We start from the raw sequence: 24,538 nt of genomic DNA, 5'->3' as shown, positions 1-24,538 counted from the left end.
GGAAAGAAAGGCAGCCACCTTTAGTACCCCTTACTGGGAAGTCTGTAATCCATCTAATGTTGAGGTTTCATCTAGTTGTTGAAACTTTTTTTTATTTGCTTTGCAGCCAAAACCCCAAACTTGTATTCTTAAATTCTTGTATATTTCTGTGGTTTGGTTTTTTTTTTCTTTTTGACCTTGAAGAGTTGAGTCTGTTTAAAAACATCCCTATATAATTCTTAACCCTGAAATTTTGTCACTGCAGGGTGAATCTTGCACAGTCCAAACAGCAAAGCTCCAGAGGCTTATGGTACTAGAGGGGTTATTGCCATTAGCATGCAATTTTTATTAGCTGTTATTTAATTATTACCCACTAGCATGCATTTAGAAGATTTGTAGGAAATGAATTATAAATATGTGGTTTACCCCAGTTTTTGATGTCAGTATATATGCAGTGGCAAGTCCTGCTTCTTTTCCATGGCTAATTTTTGCATGGAAGCATCTAGAATGAGTTTGTCTGGAAAGCTGGAAAGATAGATGAGGAAAGGGTGGTTCTGCACCAGCTGCACGTGCTCAGCTCCAGAGCACGAATCATGCTTTGGTACCAGAATTACTCTCTTTGCAGGAAGCAGTGAACAGCAGTGGTGCGGGAGACAGACACACACACAGAGCTCTTTGCATTTCTTTTTTCTGTTTGTACCATAAAACAAGAAGGGCAAGGTTTGATCCTTGACTCCAGTGCCAGGAAGCTCAAGTGGAATGCCATGCTGCTTAGGGTTTTCTCCTTCCCTTCCACACCCTGTGGAACATACCAGCCCTAGCACATAATTTCTGTATGTTATTTTCAGTTATGATGTCTGAAATATTACAAGGACTGAATTTCAGCATGCAGAATTTCAGCATGCAGAATTTCAGCATGCGGGGTAGAACTTTCACAACGTGAAGTGGAAGGTACACGTGTGAACACACAATGATGGATGGTGCCAAACCTGATACAGTTTTGTCAGCGGAGCTTCCGAGTCATCCCTGGAATAATTTGTCCCCTCAGCATTTTCTTAATGACAGATAATTGGAGCAGTTACTAGTAGTTAAAAAAGGTGGCAGTGGCAGTTCAAGAGTCAACATTCAAAATTGTTTCCTCTAATTTAGCAGTGTGGGCTATGTTAATGTAGTTGCAGTCCACTCCGTTTGTTCGTGTTTGCTTTAACATCTGTCTTAAATATCCTGTTGTTTGTTTATAAAATACATATTTAAACAGAGAGGAAAATAAAAATCATAACAACAGAATATGCCAAAATCTGCAATTGTTTTAAGTGGCAGTATTGGGGATTCTTCCTTTATTCTGTTTTATTGGCCCACTGCTGTTTGACCTATGTCTCTAGTCATGTTAGTCTTTACTTGAACAAATCTGTGTTTTCTATGAATTTTGCTGGGACTGTGCTTTTAGCATATAGCCTAAAAGGCAGTCGCTGACCAGGATGTTAGTTGGCCTGGTTTTATTATCTTTTCACAGAATAAAAGTATGTTTTGAAAGTACGTTTGTTTGAAAGTCTTGTATTAAACCTTTTTCTTTCTGTTACCCCTTAGAGTATCACCACTTCAAAAATCTGAAGTTGTAGAAATGGTTAAAAAACAAGTTAAGGTAGTAACTCTAGCAATTGGTGATGGAGCGAATGACGTTAGTATGATACAAACAGCGCACGTTGGTGTTGGCATTAGTGGGAATGAAGGTCTACAGGCTGCTAATTCTTCAGACTATTCAATTGCTCAGGTAAGTCATTACACTGCAGAATACTACAGTAAAGCAGTTTAATACCAGATTAATATTGGTGTATGCGTGTTCTGATCATATGTTTGTTCATTTTTCATTTTTTGCAGTTCAAGTATTTGAAGAACTTGCTGTTGGTTCATGGAGCCTGGAATTACAACAGAGTAGCTAAATGCATCTTGTATTGTTTCTACAAGAATATAGTCCTTTATATTATTGAGGTAATTTTACAGTACAGTCACTGTTACTTCTTGAAAGTAAAAGCTTTATTTTGAGTTTTTGATTATTATATATGATTTTGAAGAAACATTTCAACTGTTGATAAATATTAGTACTGAATCTTGCTTTTTAATAGTGATTAGTATGAGTGATTTTTTTTTTACTTTAAAACACTCAAATGTCTTAAATTCTAAATGTTAGTACTGAATGTTTGTATTGCATAATACTGCTAGCTTACTAAAACACAGTATTTATGACATCGTTACAGTATTTAAGGAATACAGTTAAAAGTAGCCTTAAATTTATGAAGGGATGTATGTGCTTAAACTCTGAGCTGGTGTCAGTAACTGTCCCGTTCACAGTCCGAAGCCCTTTTTCAGGACACTGTTGAACTGCAGAGCTGTTGCTGTTCAGATCAGGACTTCAGGTTTTTACATATATGTTTAGTTACACTGTTGCATACCTTTCACTTGTTGATGAGGTAACCATCCCTCCTCAGGCTCTAGTTGGTGAACAGGGGTACTTTCCTGAATGTAGCTGAGCTAGTCTTCTGACCTGTTATTTTAAAGAGACTGGAGTCTCTTGAAAAATACAGTAATGTGATAGGACCATGTTGTAATAAATGTATGGTTATTGGTAGGTATGGTTAAGATAGCACGCATACCTATAGTTTCTGTGACCTTCATGAGCACATGGCAACCTTCAAATTTTGAACCTATTTTTAAAAGGATTTTTAATTTTTTATTCTCCCACCTTCATTTACTGTTCTTTTTCTTTCAGCAGCTGGTTGCTTTTTTATAACCAAATATGTATCTAGTAATTATGTTTATACCTGATTCAAAATTTATATTCATAATGATGCTTTAGGTTTAAAACGTGGAAAAAAAATTGTTGGAAAGCTTGATCATAAAATTGGTTTTATAGGTCAGTCTTCTGTATTTTTAAATTGAAGTTAACAGTTACTGAATATCTGATTAAATGGTCACAGACTTGCAGAAGTACTGATTAGCTGTAGGTCTTGAAGTATTTGAAGAAACAGTTTTAATGTATGCTTTGCATTTATAGAAAACATAGAATGTTGGGCTTTAGAACATACTACCTTGTTTATCTTAATGTTCTGTCATTATCACCTGCAAACATGTTGTAAATTTATAACTTAAATGAAATGTAAATATCTCTACTGTTTGCATTCATTGAGAAAGAAAGTTAAATGCAAAGTACAGAGATCATGGTCTAAAAATACAAAAGACTGGAAGAGGTAGTCTGCCTCTTGAGTGAATGAAAGGGCAAAGAGATCATTTTTATATGGTTTATGACCCTTTACATATAATGTATACAAGCATTTCACCATATACACCTTCTCTGGAAGACAAGATGACTTCTACTCGAATTCCTATATAGCCAGCATTTGTCAGCTCAGAAAACTTTGACAGATGTTAATAGCTTATGTCAATACTGCAAGTGAATGGGCAGAAATTCATCATTGAATGTCTCTAGAAAGGACAACTGCCAGTCTTGAATCTCTCTTTTCAATTTTTTGTACAGATCAGGCGTGGGAGCAGAGAGCTCAATGAGTGTTTGTAAGCTGCTGCTTAATATGCAGAAATGCTACCTCAGGAAAACGCCTGTGAAGCTTTTGTGGCCACGCCTCCTCTGTCTTGGAGTTTAGAAAATAATACTATGAAAGGCATGTCTGGAAGTTGCTTTAAACAGTGTCCTTTTATTAGCTGACAATAACTACAAATACCTACCTTTACTTCATAGATACATATTATATTTTTAAGTGTCTGCTCAGTACTACTCAGACAAGTAATATAATAAATTCAATTTAATCTAAAATACAGCCTTTTTCCTAGGGATTTGTGGGGTGATACGAAATAAGTGCCATTGGTTTCTTGGTTCAGAAAATGGTAATGGTCTCTAATAATACTCCTGCACACTGAATAGTGTTTATTGACATTTAAACTCCTATTCATAAGAAATTACAAGTGATCTGTAATAACATGTTTTGGTCTGTGTCTCAAAGCAATAGATATTGAAACATGGGCCTCATCTTTTCTATGGGACTAGTCCCAGTAACTTTAGAGGTTATATTCTGAAGGAACATTCTAAATTGCAAGTGAAAACTTTGAATTTCTAGTAGACTGCTAATGTGCATTATTAAGCCTCACGCTCACATAGGACAAGCCTATGCAGAGTCTTACATTTACTTTGAGTTATCTTATAATAATTCACTTATAGTGATGGTTGGGTTTGAGATTGATCTAGTGATTGAGAACTCCTTTGTGGTTTGGTTTTGATTTTATAATTACCATTACTACTTATCCTTTTTTGTAAAACTACTTATATTGTGAAGTTGCACAAATCCCACTTCGACACGGGATGGACAAAATTTTCCTATTCCTGCTTTTTGTTCTGCTAGCTAGTAGTGACTAGTAATAACCTAAAATAACTGGTTTATGTTAAATAAAAATGGTTTACAATTTAAAAAAAAAAGAAGAAATTTTTTAAAATCTGCATAGGTCATTCATATTTCATGTAGGGGAAAATTAAAGAAGAGTGAAAAAAACAGGACACAAAAAACAGATGTGTGAAGTTCAGATTTGAAATTCAGTCACAGGTCCTTAAACACGGTCATTTGTAACAAATTAAGTGATATTACATAAACAATTCCATTATTCTAAGTGATTAGAGCTGTAGTGGCCTCTTTTTTTTGTTCCATAAACTTTAGATGAGGTTAGCTATTTTTTAATTATTTTTCCCACAAGCCCTTTTCATCCTACTGCGGTATTGCACCCTTTCTGCTGCTCGTGTCCATAACTGATTTTAGTTCCCAGTGTCCTTTGCCTGACACGTCAGACAAATGCCTGTGGTCATGCTGAGAACCATATCTTGCATAACCCCAAACATGAGCAGGCTTTCTGCCTATACTCGCACTGCTGCTGAGCTGTAGAGTTCAGCTGCTGTTGTTCAGTATGACATGGCATACTTAATGTATGCAGACCTCACCAAGGTCAGTTTAAAACATGGACAGCAGAAAGTGGTTGTTTCCTGCCCACTTTTTTGCTTTATGTGGTTTGAAAACTTAGAAATAGAGGGATCTGCATTGAGCCCTATCTCATTTTAGATGGGCTATGAACCTAAATCTTCCATTTTCAATGGAAATTATGTAGCAATTGAACTATAAAGTGATCTGAACTTCCACTTCTCCCTCACTTATGTAGTCTAAATTACTTCTCAAGGAGTCTCCTGTCCTGTATAGAGGTGATGGATTAGTAATTTGAGCTGTTAGAGGAAGACCTACCTCCTAGGAGAGAAGAGACTGAATCTGCTCCTGAATTATATCGTGTACAACATGTTGTAAAAACTTACTTTGCAGGTGCAGCTGCCTTCATTTTCCATCATAATGGAACTCACTTGTCTATAAATAAATGTCCCCTCTGTGAAGCAAGAAACTGAGTTTCTTGTGACTATCACTATTAATACTGCAGTAAGATCTGTAGCGATGTTTTCATGTACGGTTAAGAGTACGCAGGTGACATACTTTCTTCCCCTCTTACAGATTGAGAGGAGAGCTTTGTTTATTCTTGCTGCTTCCCACACAACCACAACCCCCATCCGATTTGCTAATTATTTTTGAGCCGCAGGTGTTCTTAATGTGAATGCTCAAATACTATCTTGTGAACAATAGAAAATCCATGGTTTTGCTTAGATATTGAAGATACTCTGTCTCTTAAAGTAGTATAACTAGTATTCCTCCAAATAGTAGTGTTTACTAGTAGAGAGGGCATTGTTTTTAGCCACACTAAGAGATTTCTTCTCCTAGTCTGTCATTCTTTTTTTTTTTTTTGATAGATTCAGCAAGAACTTTAGAACCCAAAGATGGTCCCAAATTTCGCTACTTCTTGGCTTGCGTCTAGAGTTCTGACCAAGATTTGTTCGAGATCCATATTACAGTAAACTGAAATGCCTGTAACTTGCATGCTTTCTTTGCAAGAAAGTAAATGCTGACATTTCAGGAAGTTACTATTATAACTTAAAGGATTTCATTGCAATTCTGCAGTAAAACTGTAGTTTTCAGAATTCAAATAACTTGAAAATTGTAGCTTAAACTCTGTACAAGATGAAAGCATCAGGGGTTTTAAGGAATAAAAATTTCGGAGCATTTCTGAGAGGCTTGGTAGTGATTTCATATATGACATTCATTGTAAATGGAAATTTTATCAAATTCTTGTATTTCTTTAGAACAGTCACTCTAAAACATTTTCAAGTGTTGCTTAGCATCACTTACTGTTGATATAAGTGAATATGTGAAATAGATTCAATACATGTATTTACCCTCTCTTTTAATTAAAATTTAATAATTAAAATTTTATAACATTTTCACTGTTACATAGATCACCTCAAAGTTAATGGTTTTCACATATAGTCCTTGATTATGAAGGGTCACATGTATGTCTGCTTGTGGTCCATTTTATTTTCTTCCTAGAGAGTCATAGTTTTATAAACGCTGTCTGAAATTACCAGCAATGAGATGTACCCTTTAAAAAGTGCACATATTTTTATGTATACATACATATACACGTAAGTGTACATGTGCCCAACTACTGAGTCACGTATTTTGTAGTAGAACTGTCCTTTTCCACCACCCTAAACCTTTTCAAATTAAGAATTCTAAAATTTACTCCAGTATTTGATACAAACAAGGAAAAAAAATTGAGGGGTCAGTCACGTAGTATTATCTGTCCTTCACTCCTCTCTCAAGAGTGGTCTTCCTAGCTGTCTTCCTAAGCTGGCAGTAAAAGAAGAATGTAGGGACTGTGTATAATTAGAAAGTTGAAAAGAGAGAAGTCAGTTGAGGAGCAGAACTTGTATGCAGCAGTGGTAATGAGATTGTGGATTAGGTTCACGCATTTAGCCTAGTTATAAAGCATCCAAAAGTTGTGTTGATGTTGAGTGCATAATTAATTGTTCAATAGTGAATAACTGATTATGCACTCATCTCATTCCCTCATACTCAACTACTGACAAGACGCTGCTAACAAGTGTCTTTTAAATTCATCACAGTTAAATCACAATAACTATTTCAAATATCAAAATACACATGAGCTTATAGAAATAACAGGCGTAAAGTAATTCTATTGTCTTTTCAGTGAATAGACTGAAAGAAAATAAGTGCTTGTTACTGTTAAGTCAGTCAGAGTAAAGAAAATGAGCATTGTAAGACTTATATACACTTAGCATCGGAAGTGTTTTTTATATCTCTGTATTGCAGCCTCCAGTGTTCATGATTTTGTATGCATTCTTATTCCAATAATTTGCCTCCAAAAAAAATCTATTTTCTTTTAATTTATTGGTTGAAGAAATAACAATTTTAGCTAGATTTTATCTCCTGTATTCCATAACATGATAAAAGACTATGAGCTTGTTATTAGAATCTGGTCACCTGGAGGCCAGTCTGGGTGCGTGCTGATAAACATACATACTGATTATAGCAATTCGTGCTTCCATAATAGTCAAATGAAATGTGAGCAAAGTCTGCAAAGCATCTTCTAAACATTCACTTGAAAAACGTGAGTCTTAAATTAAGTAGAATGTTTAGATGATCCTAGCTTCTGTCACCGTATAGCTTATGTTTGTTGTAGGCAATATAGTTTCAGTGTAGCTTGTTAATAAAGATTCATAAATGCTTTTTCTCCACTTTGTCATTGAACTAATATAAGTGTGAAGTAAGAAATAGAAGAAAGCAGTCATGCTGCATGCTATACTGAAAAATGTAAGAAAATGGGTGGCCATGACTTCCAAATTAAATTTGATTTCTTTTAACCTTTTAGCAACACGTCATAAAACTTAATGCAGTGAGAGAGGTTTCCAACTGTGCCTCTAAAATACTCAATAGCTGAGTTAGTGCTTGTTAACTAAGTAATTGTAGTTGATGTAGTGCTCTGCTAAAGCCTCATGTTCATGAGTCTCATGTTTGAGAAAGAATATTGGTACAATTTTCAGTTCCAGACTATAGTTTACAATATGAATTCTACTACTTAGTTTTGCTAATGATTAGTAGATGACTACGTCTAATCTGTAGGTGTTGCCTGTGATTTTCTTTTTCCTCTGATACGTCTCAGAATTTTTATTAAATTAAGAATTATGTACAATACAAATACAATGAGCTAAATCACTGTTAAATAACTAAAAAGCATTAAATTCCATCCGAAAACAGATACCTCCTTGAAATGTTTTTGTATTTAGATGGAATTGCTCATGTATTTGACTAGATTTCCCATTATCTATTCTGAACACATGTTGGTTTTATTTTTTATATATATATATGATTAAACCATAACATCCTCAACTATATGTAAATGTGTTCTAGGGATACCCCTTTTTGTGAAACTGAGGAAAAAGAAGTCTGTTAATCATACCTTGCAGGACATTTGAGTAATACACCGTTCTTTTTTTCAGATCTGGTTTGCTTTTGTCAATGGCTTTTCTGGACAAATTCTTTTCGAAAGATGGTGTATAGGTCTCTACAATGTGGTAAGATGATTTATGTGCTTTCAGTTATTTTCAGTCATAATCATGAAAGTTTCTCAAGTAAGCAATCTTAAAGCAAATCCTCACCTCCAGAGTTTTGCAATATGCTTTTTGTTTGTTTGTGTTTTAATCTATCTACTAGATGTTTACAGCAATGCCTCCACTAACTCTTGGGATATTTGAGAGATCCTGTCGAAAAGAAAACATGCTGAAGTATCCAGAGTTATACAAGACTTCCCAAAATGCACTGGACTTTAATACTAAGGTAGATAAAAAAGTCAAATATAATTAAAGCAGAAATTAAGATGAATTCTGTATAATTACCCTTTTCATTCTGTGCTGCTCAATTAAAAACGGAAGGTGTTTTTTTTTCCCAGTTCAGTTGTCTCTGAATGGTGTAAATCATATTCATTTTTAGCAAGTATGGAAATGGACAGCAAGCATTTTATTTTTTTCAGCCCAAATTCTTTTTTCTCTGCTAGTAATAAAGCTGTCTTCTATAGGCAGAAGTGATTAGACCTCTCCGTTGCTAGTGTGTATGTATTTGTACTGTTATATGGAAATGGATTACTGAAGCCTGCGGAGAAGTGCTGCAGAGGACAATAAGAACTGTCATTAGATTTGTAGAGGGAGGTACTTGGAGGATTCTGTGTCAATTTGGAGTTGTGGATTTATGTTTTAATTTTGAGTTTTGGGGAAAAATACTTGGAAACAGTTAAGAATATGTCAGGGTGGATCAGAAGGAATGTGAGGCTACTTTTGGTAGGAAATGGGAGAGACTCTTGGAGAGACTAGCACAAGAAGTAGTAAAACTCAGACATTCTGAGTAATGTCATTGTGTGTTGAACTTGGGAACATTTTTAATCTGTCATTGAATTAACAATGCCTACGTGTGCTGCTATGTGGTAGATGTGCAGAGCTCTCCTATCTGTGCCACTTGTGCTGTAGAACTGGAGTACCTCTACCCATACAGAATTATTTATCTCAACTATCTTTCTTTGTTCACTGAAGCATGAGATTTTTCTCCTTCTTCCTCACTTCATCCTTTCACCCACAAAACCAAACCCGAAAATTTTAAGGAAACTAGGGAAAACAGTTTCTTGTCTCACCATGAGTGCTTACAAATACCAGGCTTTTCATAGTCCACTAATACAGATACATCTGCGTTGTGATAGTTTTAATAAATAATGTAAGTCATGAGTTACAATTTTTGGATTTATCTGTTTTTAAGTAAGTCTGTGTTTTTATTATTGCACAGATGTATTTTTTACTTCATTGGAAATTCTGTCGTTATTCCCATACAACACTTGCTATGAGTAAATGCCTACTAACTTTCCAACTATGAAATTCCTACCTATATGAGTTGAATATGTTAAAGATTTGGAAACGTTACTGCCTTGAATGTTGATGCAGATGTTTGTTATGGTAAAAGGGATCAAAGGTTATGAGGTCATGACAGAGGTTAAAGGATTAACATGTGACAATAAGAATTGGTCAGGAAAATGGAAAAGTAGAACTAATTTTTCTTGCATCCACCTGTGCTTTCTGTCAAATAAAAACTTCTGGTAATGACATAGCAAGAAGGAGAGACAAAGGTTAATGAGTAGCACAAGTTCAAATGTGCAAAGTTTTACACTGGAGTGTAAATTGGATCATACAACCTAGTAAGTTGTACAGTCTAACAAAAGAGTTCGAGACACTGTGGAAAATGTTGTGAGGCAGGCAACTTAATTTCGGTTGTTTGAACACCCTAACAGTCATAATACATATCTGTTAGTTACCGTAAAGGCTATGGTTGTCAAAAGCATTCTTAAGGAAAAAACATGTTGTTGTCCTGAAGAAAGTGGGTTACATATTTTTGATTAAATCCTTTTATGTCTTTATACAATGTGTTATGGAAGGCATCAATACAGTTTTTATTCTTAAACTTAATACAATTCTGTTAATTTGTAAAATATGCCTTCTAAAAATAAGTTTTAATAATTTGAAAAATAAATAATTTGAATTATTTAGCAAATACATTCAAGGAAGTTTAATATGATAAAGCTGTGCACGTCAAGAATGGAGTATGTAAGGAGAATATTTGTCCTTTTAAAATTCCGTTGTGTGTGAACATATATAAGTAAGTATATGTAAAACTCAGGTTTTGATTGTTTTACTATCCAAATTTCTTATTACACAAAATTTAAATTATAAAAGCTAGAGTCCTTTTTTCTTTCTTAGTTAGAATGTAGCAGTTGTTCCAGTTGTCTGGTTTAGCTTAATTTTTCTGATGATACTCCCATATGTATACATTTTAATTTCTCTTCTGATTTGAAATTAAAAGGAGGAGATAATACACACTTTTTTCAAAACATAAAAATAAACAAATGACCCGTGAAGAGCTAAGAGGCAGAAAGTGCCTGTCAGTTATATTACTTCACAGCGGTGGCCTGACAGAAACACATTTTGTGGATCTAACACACAAATAAAAAGAAAGGTCAGGGTTCACAGAGCTAGTTTATTGTGGATGGTTCTCATGGATTTTCTGTTTTCCTTTAGGTTTTCTGGGTTCATTGTTTAAATGGCCTCTTCCACTCATTCATTCTGTTTTGGTTTCCACTAAAAGCCCTCCAGCATGGTAAGTATTATGAAAAATAAAAATATTGAAAGGTACAAAATATCTAAATAACTTCTTTTTTCTTAGGAAAGCTTTATAAATACTAACAGTTTTGTGGCATTAAATTTCAAGATACCATTTCTAGAACTAAAGCAGATGCGGCATATTTAAAATGTTTTATTTAAAATCTGTTTAAAAGTAGTATTATTATGTTACAGATATATTAAACTATATAAATAGGTTTTAAGTAAACTGAAACAAGGTGGACAAAAAGAGATTAGTGTTTAGTTATGCTGGGGTTTTACGTAATAAGCTATGATGGTAAATAAGTACAAGATCCTAAATCACTACGGTCCTTTGTATTTTCTCTTACATCTATCTACTGCTGATGTGTATACCTTCTCTCCTGTTACTTCAAGGCATACTAACCTGTTAGTTTACATCTATATGACTAGGCTTGTGGCAGAAGAAACTGGGACATCTTGGACAGCTCAGTCCTGTCACACTTCTAACTCAGCTGTTGTATATGCACCTGAGCTGCAGAAGGAAACAAGGTGGTTGGGGGGAAAGCTATGTTGATTAGAGGAAACTTGAGAGTGCTGCTTCCAGTTGAGGGGGGCGGGGAGGAAGCTGTCATAGGTGTGGGGGTTTGTTTTCCTTCCACTTTGTGGGAAGAAAAAAGAATCTACCTTGCAGCTTTTCTATAAAATTAGTAGTCTCCTTAATTTTCGTGGTACAGCCTGGCAGTCTGCCCTGGCATGGGGGACAGAAATATTCTCATGGACTTTTTGGAACTGTTGAGACTAGATAGTGAGACAGTCACAGCTGCTTGTGCTCAGAAAGATTAGGAGAAAACTTCTTGCAGAGGCTTTTATCCTTGGCAACTTCTGATGGATAAAGGGAAGTAGGTAGCAGCCTGTTTTCTCTGAAAGGCCGCTGGACGTGAGTTCAGTGGCAGTGGTTTACGTTTGAGAGGTTTAACAGCCTAGGAGGAAAGAGGTCTCAAAATGTCAATTCATGCTCTAAAACCATAACTCAGATCTAAACAAGAATCCCTATTCAAAGCTGTAGCCAGTCCATGTCAGAGATTATGTGTTACATGATGGAGAAATATGTAATGAGTTTATGTGGTAATGCAGAATAGGAGTGCATATTTGAGCAGTTATTTATTGGAACATTGAAAAATCAAAACTTGAAGACTATGAAAATCTCCTAGAGCTCACAGTCTATCTTTTTTTTTTTTGAGCATTTTCTCCTGTTTGCTCTGTAGTGTCATTTGTCCACCTCTTTCTTGTCTGCAAGCAGAAAATTTCAAACTGCATGAATTGTAGTAGAGTCTACTAAGAAATATGTGATGAGAGAATAGGTACAGATTTGTAAGAATTATTTGTCACAACTTGTTCCTGGGACCTAATCATTATAAAGTAACACAAAACTAGAATTTTTCCACTCCGCGTACTGTCGTGTGGATATGAAAAGCGACTGACATAAATCTGCACGGAAGCTGCTTCTGCTGCAACTTTGTCAACATAACAGTAAGTGGCAGAAGCCAAACTTACATGTACAAGTAAATAAACCGAATTCTTCCATTTTTGTATAACCTTTAAAGTGAGCTATGGTCTCAGCTTTGTTTTCAAGCTTCCAGTGCTCTTGTAATCCTTTGTGGTGTGCTTGTCTGTCCAGGGAGAAAGTTAGATCAGGGAGGTGCCAGGAACGCAAGCAGTATCACTAGAGCTAAGACAGCAGTCATTATGAGCTCCTCATCTTGGAATGGGTGAACAACAAGATTAATGAGGACTATTTGCAAGCAATTTTATTCTAATTTTTTGTGTGAACTTTCACCTGCTGTCTTTACAAGAATATGAATAAATGGAACTTTTTTTTTCTGTAATAAACTGGCATCACAGATCCAGGAAAACTTTGAGATAAGAGCACTTTTCATCCATTCATAACTAAAATTAATTTCATTTCAACCATATCTAAAGGTGATACAAAAGCTGGAAAAACACTCTGCACGAGTATGAAAACATACTTAATCGGCAGCATTTAATATACTGTATGCTAGCTAAGGAGGGTGGAAAAGTGTTTTCGACTACAGACCATTTTTATCTTGTCAGCTTTCTCTGGCCAGCCCAATAAGAGTCATTCTAAACCCATCCACACCCTCCTAAAGAACCACACAACCAAACACCTTTATTATTCTCTTTCCCCAACACAGCTCTTTAAAAACATCCTTTCTTATGTTCTCTCAGCATTAGTGAGTTTTGGTTTGTTTTCTTTTTTGTCTTGTACTTTTATCCTTCCTTACTACGTCCACAGCATTTGATATCTCTTTATATGATGGCACTAAAAAGCAGTATCCTGGTGATTAGAACATCTACAGCAGAGTAAGTGTTGTGGTTTGGTTGTAGTATATGAACAATCTGGAGTGCTAAAAGCATTTCTATACATGTAAAAAAATTTAGCAAGCTCAGTACTTCTGATTGAGGAATTCCCTCTGGATAGTTCGGTCTTGTGTTGTCCCGTATCTGCCAGTAACTTTCACAGAACTGGGATCAGAAAATCGCATGCTTCAGCAATAGTCATAATGTAAGTTCTGTTGAATAAGCATAAATGTACTGCTTCAGAATTCTGAACTTAAGAACCACAGCAGAGGCAAACACATCTCTTTAGGGCACTGACTTTTTGCATAAATGCTGTGTGTGTATCCGTATGTGCAAAATGGATGTATATTTATGTGAATCCACAGATTTGAGTTGGGTAAATTTTGAACATGTTCTGAATAACAAGCATCTCAAGAATTAAAATTGAGTATATTTTGTATTTTTACTTAAACTGAGTCTCAGAAATACGGATAAGAGCAAAGATAAGTTTCTCTGCCGAAAATACCCAGACACAGTGAAAATCTGACTCTCTAAGCTTTTTGTTTACTTATATGTTACAATCAATGTACACTATAGATACTGTATTTCATATTTCCTGAAGTTAAGATAGTGTATCTCTGATGTTAAAAATCACTCTAACTGTGTTGTTACTGAATACAATATTAGTCATATTGGTATATGCTGTTACAAAAAGCTCCTGTTTCTAGCATTATTCCCAAAGTCACTGAAAGTTTTAAAGGAGTAAAAATTACCAGTGTCATAGAACTCTACTGTTCAAGCTGAAATCTGCTGTTGTTACCCTGTAGGAAGTGTTACCATCTCTTTTGTATCAAAAGTAAGATTTTTCTGTATGTATATATTTTTTTTTAAAAAAGATTGTAAATATATATATAGTGCTATTGTGGATGTTTAAATGTTTTTATTTTTATCACTTATTTCTTTTTCCAGGTACCGTATTTGGCAATGGTAAAACTTCAGATTACCTGCTCCTGGGGAACACTGTTTATACTGTAAGTCTTCCGACAGCTATCTGGTGCCCTCAGCTCTCTCTGTTGGCCCTCTTTAACTCTTAAAAGAGATGTCATTTTATTATTTTCTATAATTCTCTACATAGAAAACTTGATTCATTGTAGTGCCTTAAGAATAAGGAATGGCTCTTGAATGACTCTTTGAGAAGCTCTGAAGTGCATTTTTCCTTCTAATTCCAGCTTTTAAAACAAAACAGCTTATTCAAGATGCAGAAGATACATCTATCCTTTACTGGAAACTGTCAGGTTTTTTAAATAGTGGGAATTGTAATTCCCTAGTTAACATGCTCATTAATCGTAGAACACCAGAACTCCATAGTCGTAGAATCCCAAACTCCATGCTGTTGTGATCAGTGCAGCCAAGGCTATCACTACCTGAGACAGTTTCTGCATTGGAGAAATCCCAGGTTACTGGATGTGGAACTGGTTTGCAGACGTGTGAGGATACAGTTCTGTTCTCCCTCTCTTAATTTATCATGGGGCCTTGAAAGAGAGTCAAAGCCTCATGGAATGAAGGTTTGTGGGATGCCTCTTTGAAGGCAACCAAACAGCTAAATTTACACCTGAACCACACATAACTAATCTTCTCTTACTCTCATAGGTATTAGTCATTATTGGTTTATTTCTTTTTATTTTTTTTATCTCCTAGAATAAATTAATGAAGCTAAATACCTGCTTTTCACTTGCTACATATCGATGTTACCGAATAAATGAGGGTTTTCCCAGGTCTCTCTTGGAAGCAAAATTAGACTTATGCTTATTCTCCTGTTTTTCAACATTAATTTTTCAACTTCCTGTTATTGGGAGATATAAAATAAAAATTAACTCTTCCATCAAAATAAGGGAACTGTAATACAAATACAAATTCACATCAAAATTTATTTCCTTCAGGAACAGGGAAACATAACTAAAATACAAGGAAAGTATTCTAGAATACATTGTAGTCATTTGAGAATGTAACTACTGTCTGTGTCTCTGCCGTATGAGAGAACATTTTGAATAGTGTTTTTGAGTCAGCTAACCAGAAAGGTTAAAGATTATAAAGGCGTTCGTAACCACAGACCATTCTGCGTATTCCCTACTGCTGTAGCAGTTAAAGTACAATGTTTCTTCTACCGGTCAGTACATGGACTTTAAACTGGTTCCTTCAAGCACGTTGAAAAATTGTTTGTTCGCACATTCTCTTAAAAGTTCATTGGCTCTACATTTCCCTTTCCCTATTCCAAAAGGCAAGCACAGCATGTTTTGTCATATATGATCACATATGATCATGCAATCTTTCATATAGATGAACTGATCTCCATTAGGAATGGATAGAATATCCTGGATAAGCGTTTTCTGTGCAAGTCTTATTAAAATCAAGATGTAAGGTCACAGTCATTGTCATAGCTCAATCTCGACAGAAGTAGTTCAACTGACAGATCTATTTATATTATAATCTCATAACACTGAGCAGCATTTTGAAGCCAATCATTTATCTGAATGCCAGTGCTTTCCCCAGTATTGATAAATACTTCAAAGGAGTATCTACCAGAACCACCCGTTGTTCTAAGAGAAACAGGTTCTTCTTGAGGAGAGGCTCTCTGCACCGGCATTTCACCCTATCTACAAATATTTCATTGTTTACTGAACTTAGACGTTGCACCTTGCTTAGTTCAGCGGAAGTTTATTTTATGAATTGTATGTATGTATATGTGAGCTGCATAACTTCACCTATCCTAGTACCTAAGCCAACTTTTCTGATAGCATCTCCTTTTCTTTAATTGCTCTAATTTCTTTGTATTGGCCATCATTTTGTAGAGTGAGTTAGCACTGTACACTTGCTAAATCCAATTATTCAACATACTCCTGCAGTCACAGCTGAAGTTGTTTCCTGAAGCAATCTCAGAACTTCAACCTACCTAGCTGCTCTGCTCTGCACTCCTTTCCAAAAGCCAAGCCTGACACTAGGAGAAAACAACTTATATATGAGGTACCTTTACTGGATTACACTAGGTCCTGTGGAACTGAGCATTGGAAGAGTGCTGTCATTTCGATTATAACCCATCGGTTGATGGGTAAGTTTTGAAATCTTAGGTTCTGCAGAACATCTGCGACAACACAAACATCTGACTCACAAACATCGAAGCTTGCATTTTCAGATTTGTAGCAGTATTTTCCACCACTTTCAGAAATTAATTTCTGATACTTTCAGTATAGTAACCTGGAGCTACTCATTACTGTTTGTCAAGCTGTATGCATAAATGCTAAAACAGAGACCACAGTGCAATTGTTCTGTCACCTTCTGCAATTGGTTTTCAGCTAGGAGAGTTGAAACATCACCATCTTGAGAGGCTGATTGCTTGCTACAAACTGGCAGAATGGCCAAGAATTTCCCAAGGGAAATATTATTTCACCATTTTAAGTCCAGGCAACCAGCTTTTTCATTTGTTTTCCAGATTCTTCGCTTTCCTTCATTTCAGATTGAAAATCTGGGGAGAGACTGTGTTTGCAACTGATGTATTCCTCCTCTTGTCGTATATATTTAACCAGTTATTTTCAGCTTCTGACGGAAGTAAATTTCTTCTGAATTTCTGAGTCTTCTTGAAGTTCAACCACAGACAAAACTAACTCACATCATTGTTGCCAACCTGGCCAGCAAACTGGAGTTTAAGCTATAGCTGTTACACTTGGAGCTTGGTCTTAGTGACTCAGTTTTTCAGCCTCGTGTTCTTCAGATTGCACATAAAGCAAAATTTGTGGTAGATGCTCATATGTGAGTTACAAAAAGTAGTAGTAATTTCTTTGCTAAACAGAAAACTTGTGTGAATTTCAAAGGAAGGAGATAAATAGTCTTGCTAAAGACAAATGCTAAGATAAATGCTTGCTAAGATAAATGTCTTGCTGTGGGATTATAAACTTCCTACTACTGCTTATCTCTAAACTAAAGTGGAACAAGTTCTACAGGACTGTAACTTGATGTTTTCAGACACTGCCCCATAAAAAGAGTGAAGATAAAAAAGGAGTAAAGATGAGAGGGAATAATGAAAATGACATAACAGACTTATTCGCAGAACTAGGTCTTAGGCTGCTAACCATTAGCTCTTCAGCTTTTCAGGGTTTGGCGAAGGCGACTCATTTATCAACAAGGTACTATGGAAGTGAACAAAACTTTTGTTTTGTGGTTTGTTTTTTTCTTTTAATCTAATGTAATCTTGAGCAATTGCATGTTTTCAGGCCAGCATCTAGGTCTTCTAAATCTGTCTTTGATGAAGAAAGTGATAGTCATCCTCTCCATAATTAGGGGTGCTGCCATCTCTACTGAAATAGACTACACTTTTCATGAAGTTTTCTGTGTAACCAAAATACCCTTGATAAAGAAGCTAATGACTCAGTAAGAGCCAGACTTGTAGAGTTTTAAGAGGCAAGGGAAATGTTTAAGATTTCTAATACAAAAGAGGAGTTTTCCAAATTAAATGAGTGGCGATTATTAATGGAACCTAATAATTCTTCATCTTCTATTGCTACCTCATTACTAGGTTGGATCTTCAAATCTAGTGGCATTTTACTGTGGTCGTTTCAAATAGGCACTTGAACCTCAGATTTAGGCATGCACACTTACAAGGAGGGGAAAATCCATGTAGCTGTGGTCTAAAAGAATTGTACTTCGGGGATGCTGGGAGTCCCACATTTTTTTGGGAACAGGTTCTGAAAGCAGAAGGGCTGTTCTGTAGCTTCCACAGGTCCACAGAAATGGTTGCCTTTTGCTTTATGAACTGTGCTTTGAATCCTATTAAACAGGTAGGTGCATTGACACACACAGTACTGTGTGGAATATTATTAAGGAAATCACATTTAAATTGAAGAGATTGATTATCCTTTCCCTTATTTAATTTGTGCAAGTAAACATGAAGGATGAAAATCATGAAACTTTTTCTTCTCTTCTGAAAGTTTAACCAAATTCTGTATGTTAAGAAAGATTCCCATATTTAATAAGAATCCTCTCTTTCTCTTTCTCTCAAGTTTGTGGTTCTAACTGTGTGTTTGAAGGCTGGATTAGAGACCTCCTATTGGACTTTGGTAAGCAAATGTCTTTATCATATTTATTATATTACACCTTTACAGTTTTTCAACCCTCCCCACAGTATCAAATTAAACTGTGGTTACTGTGTGGAAAGACGGCATATCCACATACAAAAAATAATGCTCAGTATTCAAAAGGAGGACATTGGGACAAGGTTTAAAGTAATCCTTAAACTGGAAAGATCAGATTACTCTGAACTGATTGTAATTGAACTTAAATTGGTTTAAAATGTAGTAATATTGCTGCTGGAAGTGTCATCTCGCTTTAAGAATTAGGTAACTGAAGTAGCAGAGTTAAATGAATACAAGGCACAGAAATTTCATCCAATATATGAGAATTGCATTGTAAATACAAAGGAGCAAAGATCTTTTTTTATGTCATAATGCATCTGTGATGATTGTTCTGTTTTCTTTTTCATTTAACAGTTCAGCCATATAGCTATCTGGGGAAGCATAGCACTTTGGATAGTGTTTTTTGGAATCTACTCTTCTTTGTGGCCAGTCATTCCTATGGCACCTGATATGTCAGGAGAGGTAAAAGTATATTTTAACTAATATCTGAATGTGTGTAAAAAAATTATTTCAGTCTTCCCTTAAACATTCAGTTTGGTTACCGTGTTTATTTAAAATAGAATGAATTTTTACTCTTGTGAAAGCAGAGCTTATCTATCAGGCTGTAATTATATGATCTAGTGAGGGAGAATAGACAGGTAAGCTACTTTGCGGTTCTTCAGGGAGTTTTAATTTTCTAAAGAGAATTCTTGCCAAATTCAGAACTCAGAGTTACAGTCCTTGTTTAGCTGGAGGGTTTTTTATAATGTGGTAGCACAAGTAGTGCATTGATTAAGGCTGTTCTTTCATCTTCAATTTTACAAATTTGCTAATTTTACAAAAAAATTTTACAAAATTTCAAATACTTGCTAAGTATTTGAAACTGTAAAATGCTTCAAAAAATTTGAAGTGCCATAACATTGCATGACCAGCTGCTTGTCTGAAGTTTAGTGTTAATTTCACTAATTTCATTAATTTTCCCGCTTCACTGATGTCTGCTTCTGGACATGGCCGATACCTCCTGAGCTGAAAAGTTCAGTGTGCTTTCTCAGTGGGAATCAAAAATTGCAAATACCTGCTTGTTTCAGAAAGATGTTCTTCTAATGGTTCTCAAAGCACAACAACTAAACCAAGCTTTACACCAGAAAAAAGAGTGAGTGCTTTTAACTCCACCATTGTTACATAATTCAGCAATTTAAATGTGGGAAAATTAGGTGCATATCTCTCCCTCACTTGGAGGTAATTCAGACCCACAAATCTCACCTCCTACGTAAGCAGTTATGGGAAAAATAACATACAAGCATTTATATAATTACTACATTTTAACGGAAAGCACAAAGAATTAATTTAAGTAGATGGACACCAAAGAAAAAAAGAAATTGAAATTACACAATTTCTTGCTGTTTTTCTTCTATTATAACCTCTTACCCATGTATATATGTAGATTTTGTACATTACCATGTTGCCTCCACTACTCAAAATTGTGTACATTATTCTAAATTAAAGTAATTGAAGCTATCACACTTCAGCATTTTTCTTCATCTACATCTAGTGTATTTTATGGAAGAAACAGAATGGTTTTGGAATTTGTTTCTGGAAATTTTGTAAAAAAATTATACGTTGTTCTTCAAGGCAGAAGAAGTTTTACACTGATAAGCATAGTGGGAGCAGCAGGGTGTGTTTACTTGCTATGACATAAAGATGGCTACTTCACTGTTGAAATAACTGAATATTTTACTTGGTACATGTTTAGTCTCTGAAGTTATTGTGACAAAAATGTTTTCAAAGGAAATGAAATTCCTACAAACTTCAAAAAACAGTTCTTCATGAAGAGATGTAGCTGTCAACAAAAATATATACTTTGTATTCAACAGAACACCAAAGTAGTCTCACTTACGAACCCAAATTCTTCTGCTCTGGGTTCTCCCCAAGAAGCTAACACAGAACCCTTTGATCCAAAATGCCTTGTTGATCTAGAATGCTGAGGTAGTTTTGACATCAAGACCTTTGTTTCCTGGTCTTTCAAGATTGCTTCTCCCACACTGGACCAACTCATCCCAACTAGGCTGCACTGTTCCTCATAGTGTCAGAACTAGATGATACAGTACTTCTAATTCCTATGAGTAGTGGTAATTAGGTTGTCGAGTAGGTAGTACACCAGAAGAGTTGAAAGGTGGCTTCTGGCTTACATAAGCAGAGGTGTCATGGCACCAGTGATGTTCTGAGATGAATAACTGCTAGTTACATGGCTGCTGTCTGTTGGAGATTGATAACAGGCATCTGGGTGATAATACCAGAAACATCTTTGTTGAGTAAAATTTTTAAAAACACCTTTGAGTCAACATTCAAACAAGAAACCAGTTACATTTAGTCAACCTTAAAACAATCTCTATTCCAGTTTTAAAATAAAATACCTAGCAAAGAACACTTCATTCAATTTGCCTGCTTTATGATGTTCAGATGAAAACTGTCAGTTCACCATTGTCTTTCTGCAGGCAGCCGAGAAGGAAAAATGGATTAAAAATGTTAGAGAACCAGTGGGATTTGTGAAGGAGAAGAAAATGGAAAAATAGGCTGTAAAATTGAAGGACGTGATAAAAAAAGGGGTGATAACCTAAGTAATTAATTACATAGTATCCAGGCCTAGTTCAGGTACTGTAACAGGTCAGCTTTTAAGCTGAGTCTTTTAGTAGTCTGAAATAAGACTTATGTATTTTATCATTAATTAAGTTGAAGTGTAGAGTTCTGCAGTGCACCATCTGTTTCTGCTCTGTCTGACCCTGGGGATCTATAAAACTACTGACGGAAACTGAAGTTAAGGAACAAGCATCTTTTAAAAATTTAGATCATTTTATTGAGGTTTGCAGAATCTTTGGGAAAAACAATAATATTCCTTGTTGGATGACTTAGCTGCACCATGTAGAAAAGCTGTTTTGGAATATACTATATTAACAGCATTAGTTTCTTAAATACTGCTTTCCTCTGTGTAACCTACTTATATGGAATTGTGCTTGTTAAAAATAGTAGCTAGACATTCTTTAATCCCCTTACTGATCTTTCTTTAAACACAAAATATCCAAACAAAAAAAAAAAAAAAAAAAAAAAAAAAAAAAAAAAAAAAAAAAAAAAAAAAAAAAAAAAAACTTTTTTAAAAATGTAGCTGTCAGATACTTCAATATCTAATGAACAGGTCTTGTCCACAGAGCTGTTCGTCAAAAGTCTGATCTGAAAGAGATCAAAGCCAATATTCAGGCTAGTATACAATCATAGAATGCTTGAGGTTGGAGTGGACCTCTGGAGGTCATCTGGTCCAACCCAAGAGACACCTAGAGCAAGCTGTATATGACCAGGGATGGAGACTCCACAGCCTCTCTGGACAACCTGTATCACTGTTCAGTCACTCTGATAGTTAAAAAAAAAATATATCCTGATGTTCGGATGGAGCCTCCTATGTTTCAGTTTGTGATCTTTGTGTCTTTTCCTGACACAGGGCACCACTGGAAATAGCCTAGCTTTGTTGTCTTCACTCCCTCCCTTCAGGAATCTGTCTGCATTAATAAGAGCCTTCTCTAGGCTAGGTAGTCCCAACTCTCACCTTTCCTCTTGTATGAAGCATCTCGTATGAGACATGCTTCAGCCCCTTCATCATCTTCATGGCTTTTCATTGGACTCTCTGCAGTATGTGCGTGTCTGGAAGCCAAGAACTGGACAATTCTCCAGGTGTGACCTCATCAGTGCTGAGTAGAGGGGACTTCCCTCAAACTCTGCCGGCAATACTTTGTCTAATGAAGCCAGAGTTATGATGTCCTTTGCCACAAGGGCACATGGCTGGCTTATGTTCAAGTTTGTGTACACCAGGACCCCCAGATCCATTTCTACAAAGCTACTTGGCAGCTTGGTGTCTCCCGGCACCTATTGGTGCATGGGATTGTTTCTCCCCAAGTGCAGGACTTTGCACTTATTCAAGTGTATTCAAGAACTGCATGAGGTTCATGTCAGTCCATTTCTCCAGCCTGTTCAGGTCTCTCTGGATGGCAACACAACCCTCTGGTGCATCTGCCACTCCTCCCGTTTTTGTGTCACTAACAACGTCCTGAGGGTACACTCTACCCCATAACACAGATTGTTAATAAAGATGTTAAACAGGATTGAGCCTGGGGTATGCTCTTGATTATTGGTCTTCAGCTAGACTTTGTGCCACTTACCACGACTCTCTGGACTCCTCCATTCAGCCAGTTTTCAGTCTACCTCACTGTCTGTTCATCCAAGGTACACATCAACAGCTTCTCTATGAGGATGTTAGAGCTTACGTCCTGCAGTGTTGTCCCTCCAGCTGTAAAAGATGCTATTAATGGATGCTTGTCTTTTGCATTTCTAAAAACAGATGACTGTTATTTTAATAACTTCTGCAGAATACAGCATAATAAGTAAATATAAGTGGTTATATATTTAAGAAAGTCACTATGGTACTTTTCTTCAGTATTAGCAGGGGGAGTTATCAATAATGCCCCTAAAATTAGAAAAGTGATGATTCCCTCTAAGTTAAACAAGAGAAGTACTGTGCGATGCCCTTGAGGGAACCTGTGAGATAACTCAGCTGACAGTCTGTGTTTCTAAAAACTGCCTTGAGCCCTATATAGTAAACAAATACCAGTCTCTCAATTCTCACTTCATTATCACAAAACTTGTGAAAAATAGCCGTTCTTCAATGGCTAATATCTGGGGTAGTTACACTGAGTTAGCCAGTAAATTTTTTTTCCTTGCTTCACTGCTTATTACCAGTGCAGACTGAAATACTATCCAAAATTGTGGGTCTTCATTTTGAGGGGAGTAATTGTTGTAGAAGATTTTCAGCAAGGGACTATTGCTTATTTAGAAAACGTATGAAATAAGTTTTCAAGAACATTGAAATAGTTAAACTCCAAAAGCTAAGATCTTCCTTCATACTCCAAAACTTTCTAAAGCCCATTCTCAGCAGAAGGACCCTGTGGGCATTTTTCCCACATTTTTAGCACATTTTCATCCTCCTCCAAGTTTTTTCCCAGCTTGTCTTTTACAGACCTCTGAGTCTTTACAAAACAATAATCAGAAATCTGTATCTGTCTTCCGCTCTATGCCTGTGTGAACCTCTTGTTTAGAGAAATAAAATGTTTCAATGTTCTTTTGTGGAGAACATTATTACTTCGTAAAAGAACTCAACAATTTATTGAAGATTTTTTCAAAGTGAATAGGAATTCATCCCATAACACACATCCATTTTAGTCATCTATCCTTGCCTGAGAGCCTAGAATTATGTTACTGTTCTGATACCAACATATTTTAGCTTACTCGTTCTTCAAAGTTAGCTTTTACTTCAGAAATCCAAAATAATTTTGTAAGGGGTTTTTCTTTTCCCCATTAAATTCCCATTAGGTAGTTCCCGTTTTGAGTCCTCAGACCTTCACAGTGTAATTGTACTTCGTCTGGTACTAGATACTTGTTAGCCAGTCTGCTGTTCCCAGATAAACTGCAAAGGTCCTGTTCCATATTCCTGTTCTTTAACTGCATGGGTGCAAAAAGAAACAGCAGACCTGATCTTTGAAATACCACATTTACCTTTTCTGCTTAAGATGGTCTGTCTTGGGACTACTTAGTGTTCTAATATTCTTCCTTTTTATTTCCAGTATCAAAATTTAACTGAATTCTTTCTCTCAGCATATTATTGGCAATCTCCTTTAAACAACAAAAGTTATGGAGTTGTTTAAAATATTATTAATCAAATTCAGTACACACTCCTGTTGCAGTTATGTGTATGACACGTTAATGATATTCAACTACCACCTTTCTCCATAGCAATTTTCTCTCCTGTTGTGCAGTAGTGAGGAGTGACTTCAGTTCCTTACAAATCCTAGTGAAGCCCTAAAGTTTCCTGTAC

General features: G+C 35.8%; 1 protein-coding gene across 1 annotated transcript in view; it reads left to right on the top strand.

Moving 5' to 3' along the window:
- LOC104490264 (phospholipid-transporting ATPase IA-like) overlaps positions 1–24,538 on the top strand; it is a gene marked incomplete at its 5' end in the record, with an annotated part of 42,425 nt that overhangs the window by 4,784 nt on the left and 13,103 nt on the right. Inside the window, 8 exons of the mRNA XM_010132527.1 lie at positions 1,567–1,750; positions 1,858–1,968; positions 8,429–8,503; positions 8,643–8,765; positions 11,042–11,120; positions 14,432–14,493; positions 18,514–18,570; positions 19,000–19,107. Coding sequence (XP_010130829.1) covers positions 1,567–1,750; positions 1,858–1,968; positions 8,429–8,503; positions 8,643–8,765; positions 11,042–11,120; positions 14,432–14,493; positions 18,514–18,570; positions 19,000–19,107 — 799 coding nt within the window. The remainder of the gene's footprint in view (positions 1–1,566; positions 1,751–1,857; positions 1,969–8,428; positions 8,504–8,642; positions 8,766–11,041; positions 11,121–14,431; positions 14,494–18,513; positions 18,571–18,999; positions 19,108–24,538) is intronic.

Source organism: Buceros rhinoceros, unplaced genomic scaffold, assembly GCF_000710305.1.
Source record: "Buceros rhinoceros silvestris isolate BGI_N320 unplaced genomic scaffold, ASM71030v1 scaffold18933, whole genome shotgun sequence".
NCBI classification, from domain to species: Eukaryota; Metazoa; Chordata; class Aves; order Bucerotiformes; family Bucerotidae; genus Buceros; species Buceros rhinoceros.
The sequence above is the reverse complement of the archived record's forward strand: the minus strand, read 5'-3'. Positions and strand labels throughout refer to the sequence as shown.